At 35.8% G+C, this 23,727-nt stretch overlaps 1 protein-coding gene across 4 annotated transcripts in view; it reads right to left on the reverse strand.

The window, feature by feature from the left end:
- The window catches only part of NKAIN2 (sodium/potassium transporting ATPase interacting 2), a 565,591-nt gene that overhangs the window by 239,687 nt on the left and 302,177 nt on the right, over positions 1–23,727 (reverse strand). For all 4 annotated transcript variants that reach the window (XR_009967346.1, XR_009967345.1, XR_009967347.1 and 1 more), the window contains one exon: positions 15,805–15,885. Coding sequence is in view for 1 of the 4 variants with exons in the window: in XM_062632408.1 (XP_062488392.1) it covers positions 15,805–15,885 (81 nt within the window). In the remaining 3 variants the exon portion in view is untranslated. The remainder of the gene's footprint in view (positions 1–15,804; positions 15,886–23,727) is intronic.

Consider the following 23,727-nt stretch of genomic DNA (forward strand, 5'->3'; position numbering starts at 1 on the left):
CTACCAAACAAGTGTAAAATATTTCAGTCCAAGAGGATTATCACCGCTGTCTTCCTCTCTGCTTTACTGGAGCAGAAAAGGAGAGGGAGGGAAGGTAGACAGAGTGATTCACCAGCTACAAAGGAAAAACCTAGTAATTACAAGAAAATTCCTAAATAATTTTGGCTAGTTGTCTTTGACCCTCGTTTTTTTTTATAGCGGATTTCTTTATTTCATTGCTGTTTTTCAGAGGCCAATATTTACAAGCAACAAATCAAAATGTCATATTTCCTGAAAACAAAAAAGCAGTGGAAACATAGCCTAAGCCAAAACTATACCCCTGACACTGCAAGTATAAAACAGATACTGGAAGAAAATATTCTTTAGTCCAAGAAGTTGTGACAGTCATTCAGCCCTCCTACAACCATTGTGGCATCCCTGTTCCTTCTTCTTGAGCAATTTTATTGATTATTTTTGGTACAAATGAGTAGATCTGAACACAGAAGTTAATTCTGAGGTTCACCATGGGTTTTTGATACCAGTATGATATTCCTTGCATGATGATCTGCTCCTTTCCAAGCAGGCCATAAGGTTGTTTTTCCAGTGCTGAGCCGATACTCAGAAAATCAGGCAAGTGATAGATCTTTTTCTAACTGGTAACAGCTAACTTTAAGCTCATCACTGCACACTTATCATCAGGGTCAAACTGACCTATCAGCGCTACCTTGTAAAATACAAAGACTGAGATATCAGTGTGCAGTTCTACACAGCCTCCTAATTTTGAATAACCTGAAGCTCTCCATATACCAAGCTATTTCTGTCACTTCGCTTTATTCATCACTTTTGCTTGACCAATGCTGAATATTCTTCTGGAGCAAAGGTTCTAGCCCAAATCCTTCTAGGAGTCATAAGCCAGTTCTTCCCTTGAAAAAATTATTTCTTCTTTTTCTATTGCTTGTTTCCTATATGCTTACGGATTATCAGGTAATATTTTACTATAAACAAAAAAAGGAAAATTAGCGGCATTTTACTGGCAGAACAGTTTAGCAAAATCCCCGGCTTTCTATCCAATTACATCTGCACTACTGAAAATGACATTACTCTCAGTATGTTGTTCTTTCCCACAGAAAGCCCTCAGGTGTCCTGGAGGGGTAGCTGTAGGTGGGGGCCACACAGGGATGAAAAATAATTGTTTTCCTGATAGACTTCTTTACTGATAGTCCTGATGAATATCTAATGTTTAAGTGCTTGTGATTGCTAAAAGCCCCAAACAAAAATACTCATATTTTTGTCAGAGGTACTGGCCTCTATGTTAAGATAGTGACCAGAAGGATTTAATCACATTCTGCATATACAAATTATCTTTTTCTGGGGGGGTAGGGTATTCTTTTTCTCCTATTCTCTTCTTCTGTCATCTGAAAATGGTTGCTCAGACCTCCACCTTCAGTTATTGCTATGGTTAAGCCATGGATGATGTGATTCCTATATCTGTTGTTTACAAATTTATTTCAGATACTTCAAAATGTAAAGTGATGCCTAAACATAAATCAGACATTTTTTTCCCCTGAGATTCTTATAAAAAAAAGTCAGCTGCACTTCATTTCATGCCACAGGAATGACTGTTGAAAGTTTTTTTACTCAAAGTGATTTACCATAGCTTTTGGCAGGGACAATCACCTTTTCTCTAACAAAATATGACACCTTAAATTATGACAAACAGAAACTTTCAGAGCATGAATAGTCATTTAAATGCACGGCAGTTATCTTCATGATTTAAGCTAGAATATTTGTTTTAGGGACTTGAATACTGTACAAATGTTTAGCCTACATAATCCCTGAACTAAGTACAATTAAGACACATATGAGCAGCCTTTAAACAGTTGTCACTGAAATTCTAAAAGAAACTTGTTCCACTTTTCATCCCCCTTTTTGCCCGTTTCTTTCATGATGCAAAAAATGAAACAGATGTAACGATTCATTTAAACTGGCAGACTGCATCTTGACCAATTTTTATCTTTAATTGTGTGAATATACTGTTTACAGAGAAATATTGTTCATATGACATCAAACCCAAGGATAACTAGTAAAAGAAGGTACAGTTACAACTGTATTGACTGAATTTTTGAACTGTTCTGCAAGTCTATTTTCCAGATCCATTCACCCAAAACACAGACAAAAGAATCATTACAAGGATTCTGCCACACAGTTCCTATGAATATTTATTCACTGACTTTTGTGAATTAGTGAGCAAAATCCAAGAAAATATAAAAAAAAAATAAATTATATATGCCACTTTCAGGAACCCTGATTTTTTTTTCTTTTTATGAGATAATTTTTATGTGATTTTATTTTTATAAACACAACAAACATGATTTTTATAAAACATGATAGCAGTTTTGATTTTTTTTGTTTTTTTTTGTTTGTTTTTTCAGATGATACAGAAAGAAGTTAAAGTGGCTAACCTTGGTTTTGATTTTTCTTATTTTCCAAGTTACTCCAACCAGTTTCTTAAATAATGGAAATGCTCCATATCTTGAAAACTGAATATGCCAAATAGATTCATCTAACCATATTATATTCATCAAACCAGTAAAAGGAAAAATATCTTTAGACCAAACTGACTGTCAGCCATTAGGTGATAAAGTGAACAGTTTCTCATAAACTATTTCCCCCCCAATACATTTCAATAAATAAGTTGAATATACAAGTTTGATAAGCATAGTAATCACAAAAGTTAGCAGAAGAAAGGTTCTGTGTATTGATGACTAGTTGTCTTGTTACGAATAGGCTTTAATTTCACTGAGAAAGGGAACAATTCATAATTGAGAAGACTTAATAGGGCCCATTTCTACAAGCAAGGCTTCAATTGATTTAACAGTGTGAACAGTACCACACATGGTGAATCATCAGAGTAAGGGTGCCTCCACTAGTACTGCAAGGCACTTGAATACTAAGTTTAACCTCACTGTGGTATTGTTCTTTTCATGCAGGTATTACAATGATCTTTTACAGTGGCAAGAACAGAGAGCAGAAGTTGAGGCAGAAGGTCTGATTTACAGGAAATCTGGATCAGAGATGATAAATGGACTCGAATTTCCCAAGGTTCAGTCAAGTAAGATTTGAACTACAAAGTCATGTGCCTTTTCTGCAGTTAAAGAAATTACTTATTCAGTGAGCAGATTATATTTAATAAATTAATAAATGTTTACTTTTTCATGTACAGATTCAGATCCCAAACATTTGCATTCCAATTTCACTGAAATATGAAAGCTAGAAAGCAAGCCAGTACTCATACCATTACTCATATGTTTATCTGTGTTTTGTGATGATAAATACCAGCACGTCTTTTGACTAAATCTAATTTAACAACTTTTTGTCAAGGATGGAAATTATCTATGCTTGCCTTACATGGTGTCGGTTTAGAAACTGAATGCTAGCACGATGCATGCTCTGTAACACGATTTCCATATCAATGAAACTAAAATCTTCTTTTCTATTATGAAATTGGTTTTGATGTGCAGAATTTTCAAGGCATCATCATGCTTTTAAGGAAAAGACTTGACACTTTGAGAAGCCCTTGAAGAATTTACGTCAGCTCCTGGCCTCATTTTAGTGAATGGAATAAAAAAACCCCAAACATGCATTGACTTCAACAGGGACAAGATTTCACCCAAAGTTTATACCTAAGGAAAAAAAAAAAAAAAAAAGCAGAAGGATCAGCCACAGAGAATGAGAAAGACTTCTCCTCAGTTTTATAATAGTGACTCTGTATTCGATGCTGAGGTTCTGTAAAAGAAAAAAATAGGTAATCCATCAATCCATGTGTTTTTATGAAACTGTAAAATTAAAAAGATACTACAATGAGCTTTTCAGAGCAGTCCATACTAAAATAACTTTCCTTCCTCAGCTATGACAGGTGAGTCAGCTGCTGCAGTTTTGGGGAGGTGGAGCAGTAGATAGGACATGACTTTATTCTGGTTTCTGACATGTCTGTGTGATGTCACGTGCAGACTATGAAAGTGCACAGAGGATGTAAATCACCAAGCACCAGATGCACAGCTGGTTCTAAACCTGTTTAGAAAAGGTATTTATCAGTGTTCGGCTGTTAAGCTGAAAAAGGTTTTGACGTGGAATGTGTGTGTCCACTCCAGGTGCAACTCAATTAGAATTTTTATGACTGATTTGGGTGGCAGAATTGAACACTGTTTATATCAGAAGGATAACAGAGGGCAGGACTCTAGCCTCAATGGTCTCAGCAAATTGAAGAGATGACCTAAGAACAGCAAGGTGAATTAGCTAAAGAGCAAAGTACTTCCTGTAGGCAGGAGGAATCAAACAGATGGAAAGTACCATTTGGCAGGGTAACACAATATGAGAACTGTAGGAGATTTTAACAGTGACTCAGAAATAAGAATCAACACTGCAGCACTGTGCAAAACCCAGGAAATCTGATTCAGTAAACCGTAATGGCAGCTTTATAGATAAAATACCAGAAGTCTCATAGATCTGCTTTATTTGGTGTTGGTGAGGTCTCAGCTGGACTATCTTTCTTGTCTGTTTGGAGTTTTTTTGTACTTCACACTAATAGACCTACAGAGTCTATGGGAAAAAATTAGAGGAAAACGATGAGAATAAAAGACCTAGAAAATATAAGCAATAAGGAAACATGAAAGAAATGTATCTACTTTGCTTAGAGAAGATCAAAAAATGAAGAAACAGCATGATAAATATCTTTCAGTATTTAGATGTTATAATGAGAATGTTTGTCCTGCCTGTTCAGGAAAGGTAAAGATATTCAGTAAAATCATTTTGGTAGAATACTAGGAAAAACTTCTGGCATACAAAACCAGGCTACTTGGTAACGGCACTCAATCCATTTTGTTAGTTTAAAAAAGCTAATATAAACACTTAGCTAACCAAGTATAAAAGGTTAAATATGATAAATATTATTATTTCTATGTGCAAGAAATATTATAAAGAGATCTCTTTCCTCTTTAAGTTTCTATAAATCAACTATAGGTAATTTAGCACTATATAAGTAGAGGAGCAAAAGAGACAGAACATTCTGGAATCATGTGTATATCTTTCTAAATATGTCAGCAACAAAGGAATAGGTAATTTGCTTTTATTTCTTTTTCTTCTTTTTATTCTAATGATCAAATAAATCATCATCCCAAAGGACTTTATACTTAACATAGTGCCATGTGACTTTCTATGTATAAAATACAGGATGTATTTCTACAATTTAATATTTTATTATAAAGAAGTAAAATAAAATATTCCTTTGCCAAGGATATACATATTCAACAGTTTGCTTCTTCCCCCTTTTTACTGTATCTAACATGTACCATGAAGCCTATCACAAAGAAAATACTACAGAAAAGAAACAGCCATTAATAAAAATATACCCTTAAATTTTTAAGTAGGCTGAATACATATCCCCTGCTCAGGATCAGAATGCTTCAGATCAGACCTTTTGCTTTGAATTTTTCATGCAGTCCTTCCATTTTTTTTGTTATAAGTGCCTTCTATACTACCAGTCAATACAGAGCCACAAATTCTTGACACTGCTCTTTGCTTTCAAGCATGAGCTTACTTCATTTGCTTTTTTAAGGATGTCAGGTTTTGAAATTCAAGTAATTCGTGCTCTGAACTGAAAACCTAAATGCTTATTATTCGTTTGCATGTTGGTATGACTTTTTGTATCAGGTTTTCAAAACTGACTCCCATTGTTTCATGGATATGGTAGGCAGATTTTCAATTTATTTCATGTGCAGCACCACTGGATTACTTTGCACCAAAATGATAATCAATGAAGGAGGAGAATCAAATAAACTATACAACTCCAACTGAAAACATGAAGCAGTTTTTCAGCATGTTTATAAACAAAAACTCTACTATTGCCATTCTTTCTCCTTTTCTTGAAGGCGAATCAATGAAACACGATTTTCAAAAAAGCATAAGGATTTTTTTTGCTAGAACCCAAACCCAATTTTCAGCAGACTGAGCACTCGAATTCCAATTTAAATACAATTTAGGCTCCTTGGCATCAGATTTTTAAATATATAAGGAACTCGGTATTAAGGAAGGCATCCTGTTGTGCTTAATTACCACGAATTCAATGGGTGATAAGCACTTAGCGTTGGATTCAGCTCATTTAACTTTAGCTGTCTACTAGTCAGGTATCTACTCTGAGCTATGTTGGTAGTCTGGGCAGAGAAGCAGGGATCTCCAAAGAATGTTTCAGCCCAACAGGCAAAGCGTAAAAAGGAGTGAGAGACCAAAGAATTATGCATGGGAAGGGACATGTCACATGAGTATACACACAGTCACATGTTCTGTTGAGAAGGAGCCAGACACATCATCAGCCTCTGGAATCACAGTGGCTTGCTGGTTTCCTTGAGTCCAGATTTTCTTGCCTATAGCCCACCATCTTAAATAAACAGAATAATACTTGAATATCATGTGAAAATAATTTTCAGAGTTTGAGTTAACAAAGACCTAAGTTATATGCATAATAACATTCTACTTATATGCAATTTGCTACTTATGCTTGTGATACTTTGCACCACCTCTGTATGAGACATGAAGCAGATGGAATTTGATATCAACTTTCAAAACATGCTTCTTTATGACAGAAGACAAAGGAGTACCATTTAAAATGGCAGTGTAAAAAAGGGTGATATTACTTTTTATATACTCTTTTTAAAAGACAAATTTTTGTGCTTGTGCCTAAAGCTAAACATAATGGGTACAGGATCAAACAAATTTCTCTCTCAATAGACTTTACTCTTCAGTGACGTTTCATACAGAAGCAACTCTACTCTGTAGAATCTATCAATGCTACATACTGTAACACAGACAAATATCCTCTAAAGGTAAGTTAGATTGCTACTTCACTTTCACTTTGAGACGTGAATCAGGATAAGTATTATTATCTCCTCGATATGTTTAGCCAGAAATATAACATCAAAGTTAAGTCTCCATAGTCTTTTACAACCTCCTGCTTTCACTATGTGGAGAGAGACATTTCTTGAAAGAAGCCAAATTACTTCAAATTTGTACTTTACACTATTTCCAAGTGTGAAAACCCAAGAGTCTGGCAATTATCATTATATTCTCATCCCTGTAGCAGGCTGTATATGCTAATGAAGAGAAAAAAAACTTATTATATAGTATCATAGACTGTTGCTACTAAGTGCTCCTGTAACCCCTTCTTCCAAACAGCTGTCTGAGCACATAACTTTTTTTTTTTTTTAATTAAAATCACAGAATTCAGGAAGGCAAACACAACAGCCAGAAGATGTAGTTTTAAGAAACATCTTGTGCTTTGAACCCCATTATTATTTCCCAACCATGAAAAATGCACAGTTAGAATCTCAAAAGCTTCAGATTCTACAGAGTTATCTAAGTTGATATCATTTAATTCACTTTTCCATATACCATGGACTGCTGCCCTTCAGCAGGAGTTTGGGAAATACTCCTTTCATTGGAATGAGAAATGAAGAAAATAACAATAAAAAATTACTAATATCCAAGTCCTTCAGCCCAGGGCTGAGGAGAATCACTTCTCCTCCCCGCCTGTAGTTGTGGTTGAGATTGCCCTGCTTAGGCGCAGGACCTCGCACATGGCCTTGTTGAACTTGTTGAATGAGGCTGGCATTGGCCTACCTCTCAAGTGTGTCAAGGTCCCTCTGGATGGCATCCCTTCCCTCATATTCATGTGTTCCTTTATTCAGTGCATAACTATTAAATTACAGGAAAAGTGTCCACATAGAAATTAATATGCAGATGTATGCTTATTCATGAACTCACCAAATATAGCCCTGAATATTAAGATAAACTTTGTACAATAAGCACAATCTCTACAACCATATTTTATATTTTTCTATAGTTTGAATGATTTCCTATCACAATTTGCTTCACCATTAAAGAGATGAAAAATTCTTTTATCTAAATGTTTTTCACCATATGCTACGTCTACAGTAATAAACAGTTAAAATTTATAAACAGTTGTCTTTCAGCTAATAAAGCTGGAAGTTTAAAAAATTGCTGCAAAACTAAATTATCTGAAACCATAAGCATGCTTAATAGTATCTACCCATGAAACTAACCTCAGAATAACCTAACACTGCTGGTTGCCAGCACTATTTTCAATTTTCATCTGTTAGATATATGATCAAGCATGTCAAATCTGCCCTGAGTAATAGAAGTGTAATAATAAAGTCATTTACTTAAAACATTCTGAGAGCTATTTATCTGAAAACCCTGGTCAGATTTACTGCTCAAAGGCATTTACTTACAAAGTTAACCAGATGCTTTGAGTTGAAAACTAATTTAATTTCTCTGTTATCTTAACAGGACATCTGTTAAAACAACATCCAAGGAAGGTAATATGTTGAAAATTAAACATCCTGCAGGTTGCCTTATTAGAGTATGTGCAACATTGACATTTAACTGTTAACGACCACTACCTTACAAAAATAATTAGTAAATGTGGAATCAAAGCAGTGTAATGACTACACTAATGGGCACAAGGTAATGTAGAATTAATGTAACTAGTCTAAGTTCAATCTTGTTACCAAGTTCCTTGCTTTGTTACATCTGAGTTATGCTGAAGATGAACAAACCATTTCTTTTATTTCCTTCTTACATCAGCTGTGTCTAGTTATCAAACTGCCCCTTTAAAAAATCAGACTATATTAGCTGCATGAAGTGTTCAGCACTCATAGACAGCATGATTTTTAAGCATCATGAATGACAAGCTATGCAAATCATATCCTGAAGTAATCTGCTTTATTGCATTTAATTTGCATATGGATATAAACTGCATTTCAGAGCAACTAGGTATCAATCCGAGCAGTGGTATGTGAAAGTCAGATGCCTAGGCAGATGTGTGCTTGCCACTGTTGGGATATTCAAGTGAAAAAGGTGCTTATTTCTGGTTTGTCATAATTTTGCTGGGTAACATGGTGGAGACAAATTAGAATGATAGGAGGAAATGTGGCTTCATGTTTAATCCCACCTCTTCCATTTATTTCCATGCAGGGCTGCATTAATTTGTCCTTCACAGGAAGTGCTACAACCATTGCTGCTTTTTCCTCTTCCCATTAGTGTCATCCAGTGGAAAAGGAAAAGAGAAGGGATAGACTGCACTACAGCCACTAAAAGCCAGCCATACGTGGCTAATCCTGGACTAACATCTCAGGTTAACAAAGGAAATGTGAATTTATCAGTCGTGAAAAGTTACTCATGCATGAACGTCATCAGTGGGTGGATTTCTAAACTGCTCATTTCTTCCTTAAGATCTTTTTCAACAGATGCTCTCCCACAGTTCTGGGTGGTTGCTGAGACTGGCTGGAGGTAGGAGAATAGACTAACTATAACCTGAAGTCCCTTCTGGCCTTACTTTACTATGAACCACCACTATGAATATGAAAACACTGATATTAATCACAGTGTACATTGACAGTTGGGGAATTCCACTTCTATGATTTCTTACATTTGTCTTTATTACTCTGCTTCCATGACGTGGAAAGCAGTCAAACTTGCATTTCGGCTACAGAGTGGGCGATACTTGCGGATAATAAAATAGCAGCAAACTCTCTCCCTAAACCTTCATTTCTCCAGTAGTTCCTCTGCACTCCCAGAACTGCCTCTCTCTCCCCAGGGGTATTCCTCAGCAATGCCATTATTTTGCCTTCTGCCTGCTCACTATCAGTTACTTTACCAAGTTCTGGTTAGCCTTCCTGGTTCATCCTTTCCTCAGCAGGAACGGGGAAGGGTTACACATTTTCATTATTTTATTTGACTGCATGCTTTACATGCAGGCTAAATATAATTTAGGCAACTAAATTACCCTAAATTCAATATCAGGCACTTAAATGTTCATATAAATTTAACTGTCTTTGAATTAAAGGATTCTAATCCTTTTTGAACCTGTTAGTACTTCTTCTAGACAGCAAGGATAACCCTCATCTTTCTGCATTATACTAAAGATACTATATAGTTTTACATGTAAGTGAAGACCCTTCATTTTCCTTCCACAGTAAAGCATTTAAATTTGTGAAAAGTGAACTGATTATTTATTACATGATAATTACCTTTTTTCTTGCGAGGTGAAACAGTTGTGTAAATAGGAATTTAACTACAGAAGGAGGAAAAAGAAAGCTGAAGTACTCAACTGCAGTTAAAAGCTTAAAGGGCGTGTTAGAAAAGATAAAGCATGATTCTTCTGAGAGGTATGTGGTGAAAGGACAAGAGGCAGACAGATTTCAGCAATGGAATTTTCAACTGCATAACAGGAGAAGATTTTTCACAATGAGAATGGTTAAGATCTAAAGAGGTTATAAAATTTCCATCCTTGGAGAGTATTAAAACTTGACTGGCTGAAAATCTGAGCAATCTGATCTAACTTTGAAGTTGGTGCAGCTCTGAGCAGGAGACTGGATTAAGTGACCTTGAGAGGACTTTATCAACACGAATTACTCTGTGATTTTGTGGGTCTTTTATTTGCAGATATTTGGGGTAGGTAAAAGAAAATATATAAGAAACATTTGATTTCCCTTGAAAATTCTGGCATAAAACAATCTGATTTTTCTTTAGTTTATATTTTAATAGCTACAATACATTCAGTTCTTTGTATCATATTTAAAAATTTCAAATAAGTGGGTCTTTTTAATCTCTCCTATTCCTTCATCTTCCCTCTGTTGCAGCTCAGGACAATACAGGAGAGAAAGTAGCTACATTTGAATGTAAACAGCGCCTGTTTTTTAAGTTTTTTTGGGGTTCTTCTGGTTGTTGCTAAGAACAGTAGCTTGCAATTCAGATCTGTAGAATGAGTGTTAAATTAATGAGGAACTGCACTTTCATTACACAGGGTGAACTATGTACATACAATCACCACTGTGCTTAGGTGCCACGGTTCCTTCCGTATATAAGCTTTCAGAGTATTATTCTGCATGTTTTCAGAGCAGAGTTGAAGTACCAGATTTAGTTACATGAAGTATGGAAATTAATTACATAATAGCCAATGAGGAGAAAACAAAATGTAATGGCCACACATGGTAAGAAAAGCACAATTATTTTTTTCTTCCTCTTTGTGAAGCTTTTTCTGAATATGCAAGAAATAGAGTGAGATCCAGTATGGCAGCCTCACTCAGTTCCGAAACCTGATTAATCTCCAAAATAGGCCATTCTGCAAAGGGATTAAGGAAAAGATTGTGAAGGGAAAAAAAAAACAAACCACCACAACAAAAACCCAACTGTGACTGCATAATTCAAAGTTATGTAAAATGAATGTACAAAAAGAGCTAAATTATACAAACGACCTTAATTCTGGCATTTCATGACACTGGAGTTTTTGACTTCCAAACACCTAATTTTTGTGTCAAAAGACATATAAGTACAACCTTAAGATTTAATTTATTAAATGTAACCTTTGTATACAACCCTGTGGAAATGTCAAGAATGCCACACAAATATAAACTAACTCAATTTTGACAGTTAAAACGAGTTTTCAAAAAGTATATTCTTGTTCACATTCATATAGTGCTGTAGCGACTACAGCAAAGTGATACTGGGGACCATCCAGGTAAAAGTGAGAGGAGAGCTCTGGTATCTGGTCACACAAGTAGGGTTGCATGCAAGGAGAATCAAACATACTGGCACAAGGCTGGGACTGCAATGGCTGCTTTGGACCCTAGCTGGTCCCTGTCATCCAGAACCGGAACTCCAGCCTCCACCTTGACTTCCAGTAAGTGACAGCAGCATCATCTCTACTCTCCCACTCTTGTGATGGGACCAGTGCAACCTCAACTATGCATTTTCTGAAGTGAAAAAACATCTATTCATTTTTAAACTGAAAATGGGAGTTTGATAGTTCTGCTTCTGTTCCACTTGTAGGATCCTTAGACATCATTAGGAAAAGCTTCTAAATGCCTTAAAGCAAGTGTTGTTTCTTCATTACAGGACCAATTGCAGCACTGTTTCTACTGAGGGTCTTAGAATAGAATCATAGAATAGTTAAGGTTGGAAAGGACCTTAAAATCATCTAGGTCCAACGCCCCTGCCGTGGGCAGGGACACCTCACACTAAACTATGCTACCCAAGGCCTTGTCCTACCTGGCCTTGAACACCGCCAGGGATGGAGCATTCAAAACCTCCCTGGGCAACCCATTCCAGTGCCTCACCACCCTAACAGGAAAGAATTTCTTCCTTATATCCAATCTAAACCTCCCCTGTTTAAGTTTTAACTCGTTACCCCTTGTCCTGTCACTACAGTCCCTAATGAAGAGCCCCTGCCCAGCATCCCTATAGGCTCCCTTCAGATACTGGAAGACTGCTATGAGGTCTCCATGCAGCCTTCTTAATTCAGAGGTTGCAGCTGAATCCCATAGAAGTAAATGGTAATTTTGTCTGAAGAAGTAAAGAATGGTAAACAGACTGTTATCTTTTTTCTTTTTTTTTTTCTTTTTTTTTTGTTTTGTTCTGACATAGCTGAATGTAGTTCCTTGGGTCTTTTCTTGATATATTTAAACAAATCACTGAAATATTACATTTTCTCAGAGATGCTTTTTATTATGTTTCCCCTTTCATTTCACCAGTGTACTCCAGATGTGTCTCATTCAAGACATAAGGTTATGAATTTCGTATGCTACATTTGCTTAGCCACAGGCCAGAATAAATATTACCACTCCTGAAACCTTAAAGTCCTACTTATAGAGTAGGGCACACACCAGCAAGCAAAACAACATCCAGGCTAATTAAATATTATTTAAAAGTAATACTGAAAAGTAACTCTGAGAAGTTTTCTAGGCATTCATTCACAGATCCATATAACAAGGTTAAGAACAAGTGATTACACTTCCTCTTTGTTACAAAGCCATAAATATTCCAGCTTGCTGTGAAAGAGTTTCAGCAAAGACAACCATGCCTCGAGGACAGAAAATACTTAGTGTGATGCCATTTTCCACAAGATATATATGAGTGCAATGGTTTATAATGCAAACAGATTTGCATGGCTGTTCACTAATAATCCTTGAGTCTCCTCAGTCTTTTCAGAGATCATTACCTCATTTTAAAATTTTCTGAGTCTTTGAAGGCCTGTTTCAGTGTAATAAAGAGAAGCTGAAAAAATGTCATGACCTCCACAACCAGAACTAAAATAAAAAAAAGGATGATGCTAGAAGCCTTTTGTAATAAGGTGTATTAACAATCAAAACATGTCCTCTCCATTGTGTCAGAAGATGATGATGGAAAAACTGATGTATGTATACACAGAATAAAAACTGTTCTCAAAACTTAAAAAAAACCTCGAAAGCTTCTCTTTTTTATTTGGTATAAAGTTATAAATAATGCACACAAAAATGAACTATACCCAGCTGAACTATTATTAGGCTGTAATTTTAACCTATTAATTCCTAAAGCCATGCTGCACACAATCCTCTCATGGTTTACAACCTCAGAGGCATCCCTGTGGTACTTATCCAAAGGTTATTTTTTATTCTCTATTTAGAACCAATTCAGACTCAGAGCTTTCTTCAAAAAAAGAAAGCCATTCCAAACACACACACAAAAAATAATACACAGGAGTATCATTACAGATTTGAAGTTGCAGCTATTCCCAGATGAATTTATAAATAATAAAGAAGATTCAGCTTCAGATGTATGAATGTGACTGGGAGACATAAAACTTAAATGATCCATTTTGTAAATGGATCTTTGTAAAGCAGTTGGAGCCTCTGAAGGATTTACAACAGGAGGGTAAGTTTCATTCACCCAAACAGCTGGATATCTTTCCAATAGATTTTCTATAATAGAATTTCTAGGCCCTAGATCTTGCAGAAGACTTGATCATGTGGCAAAGTTTTGATGTACCATTCACAGTTGAAAGGAAAAGGAGAGGAGGGTGATGTCCCAGGAGCATATTAGATCTTTTGTAGTTAATGAGTCTATCCATTGCTATTTTATAAATCCATTTTATAAGAACTTTTCCTTTTATCCCTCAATTTACCAATGCTGTTGTCTGAAAAACAGCTCAAATGAAAGGAATATACTCTACTGGGTATTTCAAGGCAGATCATATAACTGCAACAAACAATATCTCTTAAGAAAAAAAATAAAAAAATTTAACTGCATCCAGACATAAGGCTGAAACATATGGGTGGCTGGGAAACACTTTAGATGACACAGCCCTAGACTTCAGAAAAAAATTAGTTCCGGGCTTAGATACTGGTTTTGGCCCTTCTTTATTGCAACTAGTGCTTACTTAAGCTGTTTTCATACCCATTAAAATACAATGCTCAAATAGCTGCTTCTCCTTTTTCCCTTCCCACCCCATTTCACTTCCCCATTCACAATAAGCTTCCCAACATTTATACGTTTACAAATACAGATGGCTGAAACAAGCAGGTGAAAAGATGAGTAGATTGGGTTGAGTATAACTGCAAAACAGGTGCCAGGTTTAAATACAAGCTCACTTAGCAATACAGAAAGCATTTTAACCAAGTAAAAGATACTATTCAAGTCCTTTTATTTACTATGTTTTTGCCAATCTTTTAATGATATTGGTTCTGTCTGAAGATATAAAACCCAGCAAGTGTAATGTTTTACCAGCAGAAAATTGCTTCACAACCTCAGGAAATGAAACTCTGATCCTTTTGAAGTCAGCATCTTTTGAAGAAACAGAATACGTGGGGATGAAATCTCCAAGTTTAGTATTTTTCGTACTTCGGGGGTGATTTAAGAGAAAATAGGGGTAAGGAAGTATCTTTGCCTCACTTATTCTTCCTGTAATTGTGTTCAATTTTCTGCATCATAACATGTCAGTAACTCACAAAGGATCAGAGGATTACATCTGCATTTTACAGTTGGGCCAAACTCCCTTTAATCAGAAATAGCAATTAAATCTCCAAGCTAGAAAGAGAAGCTGATCTCTTTCACATATGGGATTCTCCCTGATCGTCAGTTCACACCATTGTGAGCATAACTCAGCATAGAGAGCAATATTTAGACTCAGCTGAAGCTTATACTTTAACAAAATGATTTGTTACCATTGCTAATCATTTATACCACAAATTGCCAGCCTTCCGGAATCACCTCAGAAAGTAAGAGTTTTGGTTTGAGAAGCTGGTTTGAGCCCATTACCAACTGCCACTTCATGTATTCTCACTTACAGTGTCAATAAAACACCACAAATACATCATTCTTAGGAAAACATATTTTTCCTATGGGTTTTTATTGTGTACAAGTGTTCAATCATAACATTCTTACCAGAAGAACAAAGTTAAAAAACACTGCTGTATCCAAATGGCAATTTATTCTGGCACCTCAGTTTACATTTTAATTTAATGAAAGACACCTTGCTTTACAATTACTATGCTATGGTATAAGACACCTAAGAGGAATCCAGCTAAGTACCATTTAACAGCAAGCTAAATAGTACAAAAAATTTTTTTTTATCCTTGAGAGGGTAATCTTTTGTATTCAATCACAAAGGAATCACTAAGAAAAAAAAAATAAAATCACTAAGGAATGTCTCTGATAGAGGTGAAATTTGCATTGCAAAATTACTGAGGGGGCAGAAAGAGGTAATTTTCTTTTAAAAAATACATACCATTATTGTTGCAGGCACCAGAAAGTATGTGCTCATTACTGTTTAGATTAAAAGTTTCTAACATACCCAGAATACTCCAAATCTCCATGAAGGTAGTATGTACCTTCATTCTATTAAAACTAAGAGGATGAGTAAAACAGAACACAGCCCTTTGAATGGGGCATGTTAACAAAGTGTTGATGGCTTAAATGTATCCCATGGTAAATTACCTTTGAAAGGTCCCCAGCCTCCAAATAGAAGCAGATAACAAACACGTTCCATGTAATCCAAAGGACCAGCCAGACAGCATACTGCAGTGAGGAACAGAGAAATAGTACATTAATAATTTCGTTATCAACTGAGATAAACTTAGTACATTAAGCTATTAGTTCAATCCAAGACAAAAACCAGACTATATATATGGTGCATATGAACAAAAATGTTGCGGAAGAAAGAGAATGAAGAATAAATTCTGCCCTTTCACAGACACAATCCAGAGTGATGTAGTGAGTACTCAGTCACACCAGAAAATGTGTATCTGAGAAAACAGTGGATAGATCTAACACCTGAATTTGAGACTTCAATATAGGTTATTTTGCAGTATTTCTGCCTTTATCAATATACTTTGTGGCATTCCGAGGCATGATTCATAATTATTCAACACCCTTATGGGCATACTGTATATTAAATAGTCAATTATTTTTGTTTGGTTGGTTTTTGTTTGGTGTTTTGTTTTGTTTGTTTGTTTTTTACAGTGTATAGGAGAAGTATTCATGCTTTAGCAAAGTCTGTTCCTTGGTGGGTGGCAATTTCTTATTCAGGTATCTGATGTGACAAATGGAGTACATGTTTTCTATCCTACTTTTATCCTGTCTACTACTTTGCTTCTTTTTTGTATTCATAAGACCTCGTGTACTAGGACTGGAAACTACATTTCCTTGACATAACACTGGAGGATCTTGTATAACAAAGTTCGACCTGCTGTTACTCTTATGCTTGAGACCTTCCCTTGACAAATAATTCCGTCATCTAAATAAACCTTAGGATTTACAAGTGTTTTTTCTAATGGCTGTTGTATCTATCCTCTAGTTGTTCACAGTTCAATTCTACATGTTTGCTAATTTCATTCCACAGACTCATGGCACTGCATATGTGTGAAATACAACAGTCACAACACAATTCCCTACCTGTTATAGCTGAGGAAAATTTCCTCCTGTTATACCACCAACCCATTTATTTCTCTCAAGTATTTACAGACCTACTCTTTGTGTTTTCTTGCCTCTTCTTCAACCTGTACTGATTAAATATTTTTAAACTACTTTCCCAAATCAGAAAACAGTTTTCTGCACAGCACTGTATTATATCACCTCCTGAATAAGCAGACAATATTTTATACTGTACACTATCCATCCCTTACAAAAAAAATATGGCAAACCATTGTTTGTCATAAATGACAATCTCAGTCTCTAAGTTCGTTAAAAACCTATGTAGGATTCTTTAATTTCTCTCAGAAGTACTGCTTTGCACCACATTGTCTATGATTTGAAATACCATTTTCAACTTAATCTTCTAGATCCTCTGAAAATAGAAAAATCTCCTTTGCTAGGAGATCTAAAATGAGACTACATCCAACATGAGTAAAATTTAGGCCTGTTTTGATTTCTTATTTTTGTAGATAACTAAGTAATTGCTAACTGGCCTAGCTATTAGGTAGACCAGGTACAGATTTTAAAGAAATGTGATACTGTTTTGGCCTAATGGAAGCTAACATAGTTTTAAAAGCTCAAATTGTTTTACACGGAAGTATTTTTAGGCAATTTAAAGCATACAGATTATCTATGCTTTATAGGACAGCTGTTTCTGGTCCATAGATCTGGTCACAGAACAGAGATTTATTTAAATCAGGAGGCACTCTTGGGCCACCCACTCCGATCTCTGCTCAATGCATGACCAGCACAGCCCAAGTCGTGCAGTGATCTCTCCAGCTGAGGTCTGACTGTCTCCAGGGATGGAGATTTCATGGCCTTTCTAATGCACACCTACTCTTTGAGGATAGGCTACTCATAAAACTTCAAAACATAGCAACAGATACATGGACTTAACACATTCAGTTTTTTTAAACCCAACTCTGAGACATTAAGTATACTGAGCATTTATTTTCCTGTAGATTACTCATGGCACATCTGGCTTTTCATATAACGTGGAGTGCTGTAACTATCAAAGCAAAAGGAAAAATTAATATGGATTCAATAACCTTAATTTGGCATTTTCTAACTTTGCATAATTTTAACTTGCCAGGTTTTGACAATTATTTTAGTACTTTAATGTTATATACAAGTACACAGATAATCTGATGGTGTTAATACAAGTATTCACTCTGACACATGATGATAATTGGATTTCTTATATTGAAAATTCTAAATACTGCATTTATACAGCTTTCCCAAAGAAACGAGACTTAAGCAAGTAACATCCATGTGCATTGTCTGTTCCCTTGAAAGAACTTGTGTGCCCCTGAACAATTTTAAGCAAACTAGACAAAAGATCTGAAAACTTAAAGATGTTTTTTTTTCACAAAAGCTTCAGGAAAATAGGCCTACAAATAGGAAGAGATACTCTATTACATCCTCATTCAAAGAAAAACTTGTAAGATCATCTTTTATCAGTCAACATGGATAAAACAGGGGAAAAATGTGGAAGAGAGCCACTGGAAACTTGGTGCTGTTAGATTGGCTGTTCATGGCACAACTTGTTACACTGCATGTGAGCAACAGCTGATTAAAAAGCTCCCTGCACACAACACATCCAGTAGAACACAAGGCACTTTGGAGTTGCTCATCCCAGCAGAGAGCCTTATGCTTACATGAATAAATGAAACTTCTCTTTTCCACTGCCTAGTCTATAACCAAAAAAATGGCAGTCATCTAATTTTTAGATACACTCTTATAAGAAGCATCTGCGGTTATTGGACTACGCTTAAGGTTTTAAAATGTCTTTTAAATGTATGTTTTAACCTGCTTCGTTTTGAAATATTTTACGTTTGCTGCCTGAATTCTGCAGGTAAACACTGAGTATAATTGTCTTGAAATACAAGGATGCTTCTTTTTTTTCAGATGCTTCACATCTAGCATGTCTTATCTCTGGATCACATGCAGTTATACATGCCTCTTGTTGTCTATGTGCTTCAGCAAATCGTTGTGGAAATTCAGCTCTGAAGATCTGTGACAATGAACAAATCCCTCTGGTATTCTTTATTCTATGTATCTAATTAGGAACACATAAGAGTTCTTCAAAGGGTTTTTTTTTCATTCTCATATGTGGCAGTTCAAGTCAGATGCATTATCTGACAAAAGCTACCACAATGCTACAGTACTCACATATCAACGATACAAAAACCTTGATGAACCCACACTTGACCAAGCAGGAGATGACAGGAGGCATAGCAGTGACAACAGGGCTTGTTATTTTTATGGAAATCCACACTGGAAAGAGGAATAACTGGAAAGCTAAGACTAAAGATTTAAATACTATTTTTGAAAGTTGTAGTCAATCAGTAAAAGTTTCATTTTTTTAAATTTATTTATTTTATTTTGTTTTGTAAAAAGGACTATATAAATACAGGTCTTACATGGCAGAATGAACTTACCATTCTTCAAGTAAACATGAGTTTAAAAGCCTCTACAAAGAATTGTAAGAATTACCTAGTTTATGACTTACTGATACTGTGAAGTTACAGGCTTGAAATTTTGCTATGAATTATAACAAATTAATATAGGAAGTCTTTTTTTTCTTGGGGAATGGGAAAAACTGAAATATTAAAATACTTGTAACTAAGAATCCATACATAAAATACTAAGTACTAAGAACCCATACATCCCTCTTCTCACTCCTTTCAAAGTTAGCTAAGTTGCATTATCTCAATTTTACTAACAGTGAAACTGAAGATCAAAGAAATTAAAAGACTTAATTCCAAAGAAAAGAAAAGAAAAAAGGTCACAAGGGCCAAAGGTCCAGGTAGCCCACTACTGTCTTTGATATGAACCTGGTCAACAGAACTCACATCTAATACTCTTGTCACTTTGCCTGAAGAAGAAATATGTCACATACCTTTGAAGTACAAAGAGTGAGCAACTCTGATAGCTGTGGACATTTAAAATTTAAGGGTTTTGTTTTTTTCCTCTCTCCACAGAACTTCACTTGGCATTTCTCTAGCTACCAAAATCTTTTTGGATATGAATCAATTACAGTCAGACTTGACTGAGGGATACAAGGTCTCCAGACCTACAAGATTATTACCCTGTGCAATTCAAAGCAATTGAATTGCTGTGATTTGCTACCTTTTTTTTTTTTTTTTTTAGAAATGTGCTATTTTAGTTTCAGAATTATCCAAATTTGAAAATATTATGCCCCAAGACCATTCTATGCTTCATTCAGAAAAACGAGATTAAATGCGTTTCTAAAATTTTAAGTACTACGTTTGCTGTAGTAATTAAAAATGTGATTGTTTATGCTATCTAGGCAGCAGTACTTGTTCAAAGATCATCTTGAGCCCAGCATGTCTGGAAAGAACACCTCTTTCCAATAACACAGTGACAACTGTCCACAACTGTCACTATCTTTGCTCCTAAAGTTATTTTCCCCTAATTTTTTCTGCCTATGAAGATACATCACTTAGAAATACAATTTTCAAACCTATCTTTTCCCTATCAAATCTGATAACAAGTGTAATTCTGAATACTTAGCACCAACAAACTATTTGAACTTCCTGATAACATTCAGCTAATCTTTGAGGTGCCTACAGCTCTGCTTAACTTTGGAAAAAAAACCCTGAAACAGAACTATTTGGTGGAGTCTGCTGTTCCTAGGTAGCAAACTTAATGGTTTATTTGTCATAACCTCCTGTGGTGCCTGTTTGGACCTCCTCAGCACCAAACTGCAAAAGTTCTGCCTCTAGAAACCAGGACACCTCATCAGGAAGCTCCAGAGCAGAGGAGGATCAGAAACCACAGCCCGACTCCAAAGAAGGATCAGGAGCCAAATTCATTTCCAGCAGAGGTTCAGTTGTTGAATGCATAAGGACCAGCTGTTTTAAGCAGAACTGCTGTTCTCAGCAATCTAACACAAAGAGCAACTGTGCTCTGCTTTTAATGATCCTGATGAAAGACTTCCCTGCCCACCAGTTACCTACAGGACTTAACCAGAGAGGGCTTCAGACCAGAACCAGTAGCTTGGACAACAAATATGAACGTTCCTGGCAGCAGAGGGCTTTGTGCAACCAGTTTAACCTCAATAAAAATTGAATATACTGTGAAGCTCTTGTAGTATTTCATAATCCTCTATATTTTTTTTCATTGCTTGTTCATTGTCACAGTGTGCAGCCTGCACTAGTTTTGCTTGGCTGAATTCTTAGTATCATTGACTTACACATAGTATTGCTTTTTTTCTTAATTATTATTATTGTATTTGTAATCAGTCATGGCTATAGTGTCAAAGCACTGTCCATCTTTGTGAATTCTGTTTCTAAATGAATGTTAATTGATTTTTATGATCCATTTTTGAGTTGCTGAACTTTTCTTTCTCACATCCAGTTTGTTTGCTTGTGTTTATCAAGGATATTTTTAACTCTTGGCATTGCAAGTCCTTGTCTCTTCAGCGTTTTGTCAATTACAGATTAATGTTTTTTCTCCTTCCCTTTGCTCCCTCAGGTAAAAATATCTTTCTGATACTGTAATTCCTTTATAATCACACTTTAATAATTACTGTTCTCTGCCAAAACTGACTGAAAGCTGCTGAACTGTCAAGTGCATTAGAACTGGTCACTACCAAACAGAAAATCACTGTTGGATTGGGCTTTTTACTCCTGAATATCACTGCTTCCAGATATAGAGCAAGTGCTGCTTAAAATTTCTTCCCAGAGGCTTCTATATACCCAGTGGTTATATATAAACTTCCACGCTGCTTGAGCTCAGTCATAAGCCCTGATTCTTTATAGGAGTGTATTAACTCTATTTCCCCCTAAATTTGTGTGGGAAGGATTCATAAGCATAAAAGTCAGGAAGAAAGCTGAAGCACCTTCTTATCAGGTCACGGATGAAGGGACAGAGGCCAGAACACTGCTATGAGTGCAGTCACCCGTCAATCTACTCATAGCCAGGGACTTACAGCTCACTAGGCTCCTTTTTTATTTTGGGTTCTTCTGGTTTATTTCCATTTTCTTGTGTGCCAAAATTACGCTGTGCCCAAAACACATGGCTGAGATTTACTTTTTTTCTTTCCTGAAGAAATATCTCTAACTCCTTCTGCAGAAGAAAAGCTGAATTTCTACAGAGCACATTACTGCCAGAGCGGTACCCATCTGCCTACATTTAGATGTCTGCAATGCAGATGTCCTCCTCTGAGCAGTATCTAGATTCCCATTACAGTCAACTGAGAGGAAAAGGTACTTTCAGGGCTCGGTTCATTTCTGTCTGACACAGATCACTCTACCCTTGCTGTTCAGAAAGCTAAAATCCTCCCAAGGCAAAATTCCCAGTGTCACAGCCCATTAAAAATCTTGTACCAGTGACATCAAAACCAAGATACTAATACTGCATTATGCAGATATGCATTCCCTTTTCTCCACATAAACAAAAAAGAACAAAGCAATTTAAATGTCATGAGTGTAAAATATCCCCAAAGGACTGCTGAAGAGACACCTTCTGAGAACTATTGTCTCTTGTACCCTACACACAGTGATGGTACATTAATGCATATGCTTGAATCATTCATTGGTTCATGTTCTGCTTCTTGGATTCACAGCTCTTTAGGGTTAAAATCTATAAAGCAAGCACACAGAAACACGTAACTTATATTTCAGCATTGTTCAGTCAATGTTACACTAGGGTGCTACAAATATTCCAGATCCCCAAATGAATTTTTTGTTTTTGCTTTTGTTTCTTTTGGCTTCTTCTGTATTCATATGTTAAAGCTCACAACTTTTTTAACAAAAATGCATTTTATGTACTAAAGGAAATAAGGTAAGGCAGAAATTTTAATAGGATTTTTTTTCCTTTTTTTTTTTTCTCCCCTTTTGACTTAGCAGTAGAGATTTAATTGGTTTGGCTTCACTCATCATTCAATTCCTGTATTTCTTTTGATCAAATCTTTGTTATGAAACATTTATCAGCAGGAAGCAACTTCAAATATCTGAACACCCAACCTTCTACATCACAGTACATATCATCCGCCCAACTAAAGGCATATATTCACAGACGGATCAATATTTTTCTTCTTAGGTTATTTTCCTATTTTCTCAGCATTCTTTATTTGTGGAAGAGGTTATAAAGTCTCTCAAAATAGAAATTACTAATTAAGGAAAATGATATATAGTTAATTCTCACTTAAAAAGAGTTCAAAACGCTTTCCTTGTATTAGAATTCTAGTAATATTTCTATTTTCCAAGACAAAATTTCAGCTGGTCAGGCAATAGTAAACCTTAAAATAGTGTTGTTTTGATCCTCTTCTATCCCTCTGCCGTAGGAGGAACCTACCTGCTGAGAGACCAGACCTGGGTGGGAACATTGTCCCTCCCTCCAGGTTGAATTGGACAATGAGCAGTCAGGAAGGCAAGGTGGTTTTGTCCAGATAAAATAAACATAAGAAATATATTATTGCTGTAATCTAATGTGAAGGGTTTCTCACTGGAAAGGTGGGAAGCCATAATTTGCTTCAGACATTAGCATATTGGTGGAGCTACATACATACTGACTGTTTCCTTGGTGTCCCTGGCTTTTTCAGAAACACCCAGAAATTCAGTCATTGAACAGTTTATTTTAATGGAGTTTTTAGCAGCTGTACCTTTTAAAAATCCCTATTAAAAATACAAATCAGGACACTCAGGATTCTTTCAGTGCTCATTTTTAACAGAATGCAAAAAATAAAATCAATAGATACTGTTGCTAGGAACAGAACTCTACTGACATTTATCTAGATTCTTTTATTGATGCCTCAGTATTTGAGTACCAACTGCAACTATTTATAAAGGGAATCCATCTCCTTCAGTGAATACATCAACATTCTTGCTAAAACTAAGCCATTTACAATAAGATTTATTTTTTTTAAATAAAAATAGGCTTGCATTCAGCTGCCCAGGTACTGTTTTCTTCTCTTCATTT

The sequence above is a fragment of the Pezoporus occidentalis genome, unplaced genomic scaffold, assembly GCF_034315485.1.
Source record: "Pezoporus occidentalis ecotype Australia unplaced genomic scaffold, CSIRO_AGI_Poc_V1 ctg39, whole genome shotgun sequence".
NCBI lineage: Eukaryota > Metazoa > Chordata > Aves > Psittaciformes > Psittacidae > Pezoporus > Pezoporus occidentalis.